General features: G+C 36.9%; 1 protein-coding gene across 2 annotated transcripts; it reads left to right on the forward strand.

Annotated features, from left to right (window-relative positions):
• Window positions 1–1499: 1499 nt before the first annotated feature.
• SYT4 (synaptotagmin 4) lies at window positions 1500–11644 on the forward strand. Of its 2 annotated transcripts, none has more exons than XM_010975491.3 (4): window positions 1500–1864; window positions 4785–5599; window positions 7316–7433; window positions 8921–11644. In XM_010975491.3, the coding sequence occupies exons 1-4, from the start codon at window positions 1831–1833 to the stop codon at window positions 9226–9228; spliced, it is 1275 nt and encodes a 424-aa protein (XP_010973793.1). In that variant the 5' UTR covers window positions 1500–1830; the 3' UTR covers window positions 9229–11644. The 2 variants fall into 2 exon arrangements, with proteins under 2 accessions (XP_010973793.1, XP_010973792.1); XM_010975490.3 differs by having other exon boundaries at window positions 1501–1864; window positions 7313–7433.
• The last annotated feature ends 361 nt before the right edge of the window (window positions 11645–12005 follow it).

The raw sequence follows: 12005 nt of genomic DNA on the forward strand, positions 1-12005 counted from the left end.
CAAGTAAATGCCGCTGTCTTTTCATTTAATTAAAGTTTATTTCTAGGGACAATCCCACCAGGTGAAAGCATAGCCAGGAAGTAAGTAGTCTGAATGAAATTGCTAGATGAGGACACAAAACACAGATTTGGCCAATGGAAAATTTTAATACAGTTAGTTTGTTATGTTTTCATGGCAGGAAGATATAAGGTAAAAAAGAATCTGTTAGAAGAATGTTAAAATGCCAAGTATGTGGGAGCAGAAAAGGAAAGAAAAAGAACTTAGGTTTATAAAATTTTCCATGATGCAAAAGACTGAACCCAATTTCTCCCCAGACACAGTCCTGACGCTCAGAACAGCTGCTTGCAAATGTGCAGGGACCCGTCACTAGTACAGCAGCTTTCTGAGTCTCACCCGGTACCCACTCCTCCCCCACCCCAGCACACACTGAATGTCATTTGCTCACTCTGCTCCAGAGCAAATGAATTATTTGTTAAGCAATAATTGACAGTTGGAGTTACAGCCTGAGTTATCTTCTTTGGAAAATTGCTCAACATTTGTATTTAAAAGGCACACTCTTTAAGGGGGCGGGTATAGCTTAGAGGTAGAGTGCATGCCTAGCATGCACAAGGTCCTGGGTTCAATTTTCAGCACCTCTACTAGAAAAAAAAAAAAACAAAAAAACCAAAAAACAAAAAACAACTCCCCCTGCCCTTGGCAAAAAAAAAAAAAAAAAAAGCACATTCTTTAGATAAAAGTTAATCGAAATCTGACACCGTATTTCCCCAGTTCCTAAACCCTGAGCATATCATCAGTTCAGAAAAACATGTTTTTCTCTGAAAATAAACATTTATCAATGTCATTTTAGATTTTGATATGATTCTTGAAACTATTTTGCACAGACCTATTAGAAGTCAGGACTTTTAACCAGAAATGTCGTTCCACAAACAGTCTCATTATATGCAAAAGTCATAAGTGAGAGTGAGTCTGAATACAGAAGAGATTATTCCCATCTGTTCCTAAGTACTTTAACTGGTCAAATGTCAGATATTAAAGGAAAGAGGGCTGACAGATGGTGCAACAGTATCAGTGAAATATTTAAAATAATAACTTACTAGAAAACAGGTGATAATAATGGCAAAACTGCTATGTTATTTCGAATGGATCAATGCACAGTGAATTCTTTTTTTCTAACATAGGTATAATACATCAGAGAAAAATTTAGGAAGCAAGAAAATACAGTTTTGCATTTTACAATGGATCATTGATGCAGACATGTCACTCTTCCCTTAAACCACCTCTGTAAACTGCATTATTCTGATAACACAGACACATTTTTACTGATCGAGGTGATAAGGAAATTTTATATTAGGACCTGTCAGCCATGAATTTCGGGGCTCATCTCCATGTGCCTCTGAGCCCCCACAGAATAACGAACTAATCTCCAGTGGTCCGACAGTTAAAATAATTGATGAATGTATGTTGAATCCTCAGGAGGGAAGGGAGGGAGGAAGAAGGAAGAGAGAAGAGAGGCTTAGAAGGAGGAGGGAAGGGAGGCAGGCGCTGATTTCAACCCTGTAGCGTCAGGATTGCGTCAATTCGAGTTCCAGCCACGTCTAGAGTCTCCGAGACGAGCTTCTCTGAAGAGCCAAAACAGGAACAGAGGTAGCAAATCACTGCACGAGGGCGAGCGGATCTCCCTCTCTGCCTCCTCCCGGTTCCAGGCGTAAGTCCCCTGAGCTCTGCGCTGTTGTTTTCAGCGCTCGGAAAAGCCGGCGCCTCAGACCCAGGCAAGTGAACCGAGCCGGGGAGTTTTCAGTTCAGCACCTTGGACAGAGCACGCAGCAAAAAATGGCTCCGATCGCTAGCAGCCGGGAAGAATTTGGTAAGCAAGTTATTCAACTTCTAACTGCGGTTGTTCTTGAATATTCCGGAGTGGGGTGTGTGTGTGAGTGTTGGTGTGTGTGTGTGTTGGTGTGGGCGCGTGTTTCAGCGGGATGTTGAACATATATTTCCGAGGTAGTTACTCTGAAAGGAAACAGACAATCGTGGCTTGTCTCTGTGGCTTCTCCCTTCCTTGGTCTCTTTCTCCTTAAAATTGCCTTCTGCTAGGCGATTTGACATGCAAGAAGTTCCTAATCATTCATGTAGCTCTGTAAATGGCAGCACGTGCTAAGCAAAGGAAAAGAGATCTGTTTGCGTGTTGGTTCCATTAATTCAGTGGGGGATTTTTATTTGTATGTACATCTGTATTTAACCTATTAGGGGAAGCCACATGTTTCTGTGATTATATAAGGGTTTGATTTTTGGTATAAAATAACTTGAATATTGGGCATTTACGATGCATATTTTATTGCAGAGTGTACTATAGTTTTTTTTTTCTTTCTTTCTCTGCTGCGTTTTTCTTGTATCCTTGAAATATGTTGCTAGTGAGACACAGACTCCTATGATGCTAGGATTAAAGTGATATTCGAAATGAATTATCTCAGCCCATTCCATTTCACAGGTGAGAGAACCAAATTGGAGTCCAGAGAAATGAGGAAAGTGTTGCAGTTCAGTTAGTTAAAAGCTACCGGAAACTATAATTAGGACTCAAATTTTCCTGTTCAATTTCCTTTTTCCCACACCAAATTTTTGGCACCATTGCTCTCCTTCTCCCTTTCAGTAAATAAAATCAGATACTCCTTTTCAAACAGAAAAGTCCTATTTTAAGGTCCCATTATGTATCAAAAGCACAAGATCAGAGTTTTACTTTACACGTATTCAGAAAAATCAGGGAATTTATAAAAGTTTGTTATTAAACTGAGTGAAATGACTGAGCTGTTTCTCTCAAAAGCTTAGGCTTGAGAATGCAGAGAGAGTAGGGGAGACTTTCCACGTTACATTGAACATTTGATTATTTGACGTAGATATTAAATAGTGACAATTTGTGATATTCAGAAATGAGTTTCTTTTGCAGCTTTCCATTTAAATGATTGAGTTTATATTGTTGTGATATGTATCTTTGAATATGGAGGAATTTTCAGAGATGGTGCTAGTGAAAAATATGTTCTAGTGTAAGCCATCAGTCTATGTAGGAAAAATATACACATTTTCTATTCTTTGTATTGTTTTTCTTGCATTGGCCAATGAATTGCTTTATTGCCTTAGCCCATGACTGCCTTTGCTCCCTGGCCTTGAATGACTAGAGAGTCCAGGAGTTTGTTTTTTGTTTTCCGTTTTTTTTTGTTTGTTTGTTTTAATTTTTTCCTACCAACAAAGACTTATAGATAGAAGGGAAAACTGAAAAGCTGGTACTAAGTTTAGCTGGTGATCTTTAGTGCTCACCTCTTTCTTTTTCTGTAGCAGTCACTGTTTTTTCCATTTGGGGCATTCAAAGGTTTATTTTTCATCTTGACAGAATCCAGTTTCTTGACATAATTAAACTACAGACTCTTTAAATGTTGTTTTGCTTGCTTTTTTTTTTAATCTTCTTTGTCATTTCTGCTCTTATTTGTAATTTCTTAATCTCATATTCTTTGAGTTCAGTTTTGTGGTTGTTAAGAAGATAGGCAGAAGCTTATGGGGGATGGGAAGGGGAGTAACAAAAGATTGTTCTCTCCGAGGTGAGTTAAACAAGCCTTAACCCCTTCCTGACAGGGACTTTTAACTTTGTTATTCACTATTTGGGGTAAAAATAGATTGGAATGGCGCTAAATGCTGATATTATTACATTAGTTACATTCACTTTGGCTTTATTAAACACTGAATCACTTGAGGCACTGTGACCAGATACAGTAATACTGCTTTCAATTAGTGTTACAAATTATTTGTTGGAGAAATATGCCTACTTACGGAACATGATAAGCTTCATGAATAATCAGTGTCACCTAATATCAATAATTTAATGGGCCCTTATTCAAGGAAAGGGTGCCAATTTCAATTTGATTCCCATTTGCCATGTGGAAATGTGCTAGGAAAAAAAAATCAATTATGGATAAAATTGAATTCTAAATTATCTCTACTCCCTCTTTTTATTACACGTTAAGGAGCAATAATTCATTTGTAACCATTGTTTGTTTTTTATTCTTCTTAGGTAATTAATTTGCACTTTGTGTTTGAAGAATTTTGGGTCAGTATATGAGTCTGTAGTGTTACAAGTTGTATAATATTAATATCCCATTGTTTACCTTTTTTTGCTCTTTTTTTCACTAATATGTGTACCTTTCTTTGACCACTGTTCCATGATTCAGATGGAAATTACTAATGAGTTTATGACAATGGCAGATAATATTCCATCATCTTTTAAAATTATCTGAAGCTGAGCACCTAGGTGTTTGCTACTTGAATCCTAGGTAAATAAAGAACCACTAAGAATACAGAATCTCTTCAGTATTGGAAGAATAAGCATTTAGAGTTTCTGTAGTCAGTAAGAATTGATGCTTCTGGAAAGCCTCAAAATGTCAGTGAAAATATAATGAAATTAGTACTTATCCATCATGCTGTAGTTGACTCATGTTATTTGAGAAAACAAGGGTAGGTCAGGGTCATCTAGCATCCTTCTGTCTCTGACCCAGGCTTTCATTTTATTCGTGGAAAACTACGACAGGGCAGGACTTCCTATCATACCGTATTTATTTTCTATGTGTGACATATGTGTTTATTCTTGAAAGTGATGTGAAATAGGTACATAACTCACCCAGAACAGTTGGAAACCAATTCAATCTGTGCAGCCTACAGCAACTGCCAGCTCTAGGGTGCTTTTCAAATGGGCTGTCTCCAACTCTGTCCCTTTAATGCATATAATTGGTAATTTGATTTTTCAGATGAAATCCCCACGGTGGTGGGGATCTTCAGTGCGTTCGGCCTGGTCTTCACAGTCTCTCTGTTTGCATGGATCTGCTGTCAGAGAAAATCATCCAAGTCTAACAAGACTCCTCCGTATAAGTTTGTGCATGTGCTAAAGGGAGTTGACATTTACCCCGAAAACCTAAACAGCAAAAAGAAGTTTGGAGCAGATGAGAAAAATGAAGTAAAGAATACACCAGCTGCGCCAAAGAATTCACTGCATCTTGACCTTGAGAAGAGAGATCTAAATGGAAATTTTCCCAAAACAAACCTCAAAGCTGGCAGCCCCTCTGATTTGGAGAATGTGACCCCAAAGCTCTCTTCAGAAGGTGAAAAAGAGGCAGTTTCCCCTGATAGTTTAAAGTCCAGCACTTCTCTTGCGTCAGATGAGAAACAAGAGAAGCTGGGCGCCCTCGTCTTCTCCTTAGAGTACAACTTTGAGAAGAAAGCATTCATGGTAAATATCAAGGAAGCCCGCGGCTTGCCGGCCATGGACGAGCAGTCGATGACCTCTGACCCATACATCAAAATGACGATTCTCCCAGAAAAGAAGCACAAAGTGAAAACCAGAGTTCTGAGAAAGACCTTGGACCCAGCTTTTGATGAGACCTTCACGTTCTATGGGATCCCCTACACCCAGATCCAAGAGCTGGCCTTACATTTCACGATCTTGAGTTTTGACAGGTTTTCAAGGGATGATATCATTGGAGAAGTCCTTATTCCTCTCGCAGGAATTGAATTAACTGGTGGAAAAATGTTAATGAACAGAGAAATTATCAAGAGAAATGTTAGGGTAATTCATTTTTTAGTGCTTAACATATTTATAAACAATCTTTTCTATAGCTTTTTTGTATCTATGGGTTTTTTTTTAACTAAAATGAGGTTTTATATATGTAATCTTTACCATATTTAACAACTATTAATCTTAATCAAATGGAGGGCATGGGGATAGAGTAGATGGAAGAAAATTTAATCCACAAGTGAAATTCTTAAAGCATCTAAATGATATAAAATAAATAGAAGTCCTTTATGGATTTATTTAAACATCATTTATATAAGTATTTTTCTTATTTCCTATCACAACTATTTTTACCAAGAATGCTACTTAAACTAAAATGGAGACAAATATTTCTTATTCATCAGCAAGTTAAAAAATAAGCTTCAATGTCAGCCTAATTGAATTTGAAACTGAAATTGCAAGTTAAGGCAGTTCATCCTTAGTGTTTGAAATTGTATTTATTGACTTTTCATAAAATCGCTTTTAAGGGAGGAGACATCACATCACGTTGAATCATAAATGCCCACCGCTATGTTGTATAACAGGAAAGGAGACTGCTTTGTAGTTATGCTACTTGGGTAGTTCTGGGATTATTAGAAAGTGGTAAGACATCAGTTAATTGAATTTAATTGTATTTTTACTTTAAAAACAGAACTCATTTGACTCCAGTTGTGGTATTTCAGAATAACTTGTATCTATATGGCATGATTTTATAGAATACCATAGAGCTTCTTCTGACCACATTCCCTTTGTCTGTTGAAATTAATGAAAGTCAAGATTTACAAATACTAAGTAGTCTCAGGCACCAGCTCGTTTAGTGGCACAGTGGGAATGAGGATCAGTTCCCTAGTCCTACTCTCTTTGAAGTGCTCATTCACACAGTTACCCCGTGTCAGCTTTTTATATAAATATATATTGAATTTTTAGAAGCTCTGGCCAGCCAGCATTCTTAGTTAGAACCAAGACCCAAGGGCACTTTTTGTTACTTTTCAGTTACAACTTGTACTTTGAGTTCTTGGTCATCTTATCTAGTATTAAAGTGAAAATAAGCTCTAAGTATCATGCGAAGAATAATCCTATGATACTGTTCAAAGACAAAGCATTATAAATTGAGTCAATTCTCCCCAATACTTAATTCATTCCTTGTATTAAAGGAGGACTTTGGCTGGGGGTAGGGGTAGAGAATATTAACTCCATCAGCCCTCTGGGACAAGGGAATGGTGGGGATCACAAAAAATTTCAGTTTTTCTGGATTCAAATTTCATAGTCTCTGCTAAAGAATTTGAAATCGATTCAAACTTAACATGAGTCACTTTGCCATATACAGGTACACTCAAATGATTAAATAACTTTTATTACTATTGAAAACTTCAAAAAGTTATTTAACTAAAAAGCAAAAGCTAAAAATACCTCTGTGTAAGCTGTATTCTAAATATCCTTTTAGAACATTTCTAGTAATGGGTGTGGCTAACTCGTTAACAAATTTTAACGTTCTGTAGTACCTAAAAAGACCACAAGATGGCAGGCAGTTGTTTTTGGGATGTGATGGTATTTCACAAAAGCTTTTAGTTACTCTTTGATTCTTTAGCATATTATAGTAAAAAATAAATAGGAAAATTATATTTAAATAACCCGGCTATTATACTGCTTTAGAAACACAGATATAAGTGTAAATTTAAAAAGTAAAGTATAATTTAAAATATTTATACTACATCTTTCTTTGTTCAGAAGTCTTCAGGACGGGGCGAGTTACTGATCTCTCTCTGCTATCAGTCCACCACAAATACTCTCACTGTGGTGGTTTTAAAAGCACGGCATCTGCCTAAATCTGATGTGTCTGGACTTTCAGGTAAGAATGCTTTTGAAAAACAGTCTGGTTTTGGACTATGATTTTGGTGTTACCCTTTATTCACAATCACAAGTGATGTGATTGCTATTCTGTTTCTCATTTTGGGAATAATAGCATGAGACAGTGACATTAGCTAGAAGAAGAAAGCTACATAGTTCTAAGTTCCAAGCCAAAGCTAGTACACTGTAGATGTCTGATTGAATGGGGTTGGAGCAGAAAGAAATGATAAATGCAGAGGTGAGGCCACTGCCAAAAACACAGCGATGGATATAAAATTAAGGTTTGGGAAAAGTTCTTAATTTTAGTATTTTAAATGAGCTTACTTACCCTTACACTTCTAGTATTTGTATTACCTTTCCTTTAACTCCTTATGTATCTGCTTTAAGAATTAGCTTTTAGTTTTGTGAGTAATTTTTACAAAAGTAAAAATAAAAAATAAAAACCTTGTTGTACAGCACAATGAGAATTCATGACCTATGGGTTAAAATGATCTGAGTTCAAATCCTAACTGTTTTATTTCTGTTTTATTTTTCAGACTTTCCTCTTTTTTTTTTAAGTTTATATTTTAGGGGGGAGGTAATTAGATTTACTTATTTACTTTTAGAGGAGGTACTGGATCTTGAACCCAGAACCTTGTGCATGCTAAGCATGTGCTCTCCCACTTGAGCTATACCCTAACCCCTGCAACTGTTTCATTTCTTATCATAGTAACCTTGGGTATGCTTTCTTAAATGTTATACAAACTGGACATAATAATAATTACCTCGAGGGGGACTGTGAGGACTAGAAACGTGTATTTCATTAAATGGCACCCAGGGCTGCTGCTAGTCATAGCTTATTATTAGATCATGGAAGTTGAAAACATGGCCTTAAAATGAAATCATGCAACAAGAAAAAGACAACAAAATAGTATAATTAAATGTATGACAAAGTAGCATAATCCTAAGATCCTCACCATACGGGTGACATGGGGCAGGCAAACAATGGGTAACAGGAAACAAATACAGCAGGTGATTAAAGAAACACAGAAAGACATTGCCGTTGTGAAGTCACCCATTCAAAAGAGAAGGGAGTCCAAATACAGGAGGTAGAGAGGCTTATTCAAAGTCTTACCACTCAGTAAGGTTAGATGTTGTGTAACATTTTTTTCCTCTTCTATTTCCTTCTCTGGGATGAGTTATTAGTAAGCAGAATGGGTCATTAGAACATTCTTGTTTTCTCCCTTTTATGTTATCTCTTCATCCTGCCATTACAGTTCTTCTCCATCCTCTGGTTTAGAATTTTCTCTTCTGTTGTGCGTTCTTACTTATTTTCAGTTTGTGGACAATCGAGAAGCCAAGCTTTATCCATAGTTTCACTTAGTTCAGATTTGTTTTCATGACAATCACGTTTGATTGGTATGCGGTAATCTCTAAGGGCGCTGTCATCTTCAGATCAGCGTTCCAGCCAGCTCCTGTCAATGCAGTGTCTGTTGTTTACCGTTGCAGATCCCTACGTCAAAGTGAACCTGTACCATGCCAAAAAAAGAATCTCCAAAAAGAAGACTCATGTGAAGAAATGCACCCCCAATGCAGTGTTTAATGAACTGTTTGTCTTTGATATTCCTTGCGAGGGTCTTGAAGAGATAAGTGTTGAATTTCTGGTTTTGGATTCTGAAAGGGGATCCCGAAATGAAGTCATCGGGCGGTTGGTCCTGGGAGCAGCAGCAGAGGGAACCGGCGGAGAGCACTGGAAAGAGATCTGCGACTATCCCAGGAGACAGATCGCCAAGTGGCACGTTCTCTGTGACGGTTAGCATCTTAGCCGTGATGAGTTGGAACTTCATGAAATTTCTAAGCAAGGAAAAGTTTTCTTTCTTTTTTCATTTTTCTGATACATGATTGCAAGCTTGTAAAACCAAGCTTTCTTTTGTTAGCAATGGATTGAATGATCAGAGCAGGAAGTAACTGCAAATGTGTATCATGATAATTTTCCCTTTCTTAGAAAAGTTGGATAAATTTTCATAAGATAGTCAGTTTGCTCTGCAGCTTACCAGTGATATCAAGTAGTCAGGCATTCTGTGGATACTGCTTCACAGTCTCAAGTTATGGATGTGATTTAGAGAGTGATGATCTCATTGGAACATGTCACTGGAAATCAGTGTGATCGTTAGGATTTAGGAATGAAAAGCATGCCTTCTCTTATGAAAATTCATTCGTGGTTCTTCAGGTGGGGAAATCAATTTTTCTTTAAATCCAAAGATATTAAAGAAATGTAATCTAGTTTGTTTTATTAATTCTGTCATGTGCAAATGGTTGTCCTGCATATAAAAGTATATTTGTTTCTCTTTGGGTTTTAATTATCTGACACAGTTATATCATAAGAGGGTTAACTTAGGTTTATTGCAAAAGGACAGTGAACAAGATGAGAAATAATTCTATCAAAGGGCTGAGTTGAGAACACTGTGGTTGAGATATGATTTTTCCTCCCTAAGGTTACATGTGAGTCAAAATGTAAAGTATAATCTCGCATAAGAACCACGGTCTTGAATTACTCACTGTCTGTGGCCTAAGAAAGCCCTATATAATTTTGTGAAGTTATTGTGTTAGTTAGTGGGTAAAGAAATCAATTTCAGCTAGGAATCCAGTGAGAAATGCAGTTTTCTTATAGGAAATACATATAGTATGCAAGTGCACATTCAAGGTTGTCCCTTGAACAAAAAAGAGGGCATGGGTAACCAAGTCTTCATTTTGACTGTTCTCCCCAAGCAAGGACTCAGCTACAATTTGAAAAGAAATGAAGGGGAAAAAAAAGTTGTGAAGTAACCATTGCTGGATAGAAAGTGTTCCTTAAACCAACAAACTAATAAAGAATAGTTACATGGCAAGCCTAATATACTTTACATATGTTCATACATAATATATTTAGGCTGTCAAATGAGCACAACAAAGTATGTTTCACTATCTTTTCTAAGCTAATTTGTCTTGAGCTGTTGTCTGTGGACCAGTTTATAGACTTGTGTCTTGTACTGCTTTCCAGTGCCAGGGCTCTGAAATTCATTAAGAACTCTTAGAATAAAGTAGCACCCTGTGATTATTTGGGAAGAATGAACTTGAGTTAATGTCACTGTATTTTTGTTTTAGAAAAGTATGAATGAAACTAGGGTGCAGTAGAATTTTAAGTATGCAAGTTAGAAATAAAGTCTACAGAAAATATTACATTTTGAGTCAGGTTTTGCGTCAGTGCTTTAGTGATTTTTGAGAATGTGTTTGATATCACAGTGTTTTGTAAAATCTATGACAATGCATTTTCAGAACAACTTATACTCGTTTTTTATGACTACGCCTAGTGCAAAGAAAACGTTTTACATTCTGTATACCAAGATTGAAATCAACCTCTTTTTTTCTTTTTGGTATTTTAAGATAATTTGGGGATTAAACAAGAATATTCCCCAATCATTGTCTTCATGCCATCACAGAGTCACCTGACAGCATCTTGAGCCAGTCAACATTTCTGTTAAAGGAACATAAAATGAACTGTAGTCAGTGTATGGTTTGGGGAAGTGAAATGGCCTTTGATGTACGTACATTTGCTTTCGTGGGCCATGGACTGTAATATATTTTGGAGGTCTGAAAAGTTGTCAGGACTCAACCCTTAAGCATCTTTCACAGTTGCCAGAAGTCAATGATGGTATCAAGCAAAGTAGGTTGTCAAACAAGGGTGATTTTCCGTGGAACCACAAAATCTACAACACATGCTTAAAAAATTACAATAACCAATTTGTAAATAGTTGTTAGTTTTTAAAACTTAAAGTGTTTTTCTGTGTGAAAAGTTGAGTAAGACTATTTGCAACTCTCTTAAGAAAGAATAAAAACTAGAAAGGACCTGAAACAAGCAGGGACATCATCTTCTGAAAATTGTCCTGTTTTATATTGTGTGACAATATCAATGTGAATATCTTGAATTCTGTTAACAGATTCTGCAGTGTATTAAACATGTAAATTGATTGTTTGTCAGACCGGCCAATCTAACCACACTGATGGGGAGGAATCCATGTTTGAAGAATTGTGTCGCTCAGTAACTGACTTGTTCTGATGTTGTAACTTATTAGAAGTGATTTGGAAGGAAGCATGGTGTATGAGATGGTGTCTGTTCTCTCGTGCCAGCTCTGTATGATGTTTGTAAGATCATATTTGTAAGACGTGAATAAATTGCTGCTTTTGCCCAACCCATTTCAACTCAAAGTTTTCTACCAGTGGATTCTCCTATTGCTTTCTGAGCTCCCAAATTGCCCTAATAGATCATCTGGCGTAGATTAGGGGATGTAATGACTCATCACCAAGATCTTGCACGTATTGTATTTTGCTTAATCCTCGTAAGAGTCATCTGGGACAGGTAATATTATCCCTATTATTTGGAAGCAAAGCCTGAGTTACACAAGGAGCTTTGACAGTTGATTCAAGTCCATGTGGATGGTATGTGAAAGGATTTCACTGTATACCTCACTCTTCTGTCTATGCCAGGCCACTCTCCTTGAGGGGCCCTTATCAATTCTGCTAGATTCTCAAAAGGGCTCACGCTCACATTCTTTGA

The sequence above is a fragment of the Camelus dromedarius genome, chromosome 32 (genome assembly GCF_036321535.1).
Source record: "Camelus dromedarius isolate mCamDro1 chromosome 32, mCamDro1.pat, whole genome shotgun sequence".
Lineage (NCBI taxonomy): Eukaryota > Metazoa > Chordata > Mammalia > Artiodactyla > Camelidae > Camelus > Camelus dromedarius.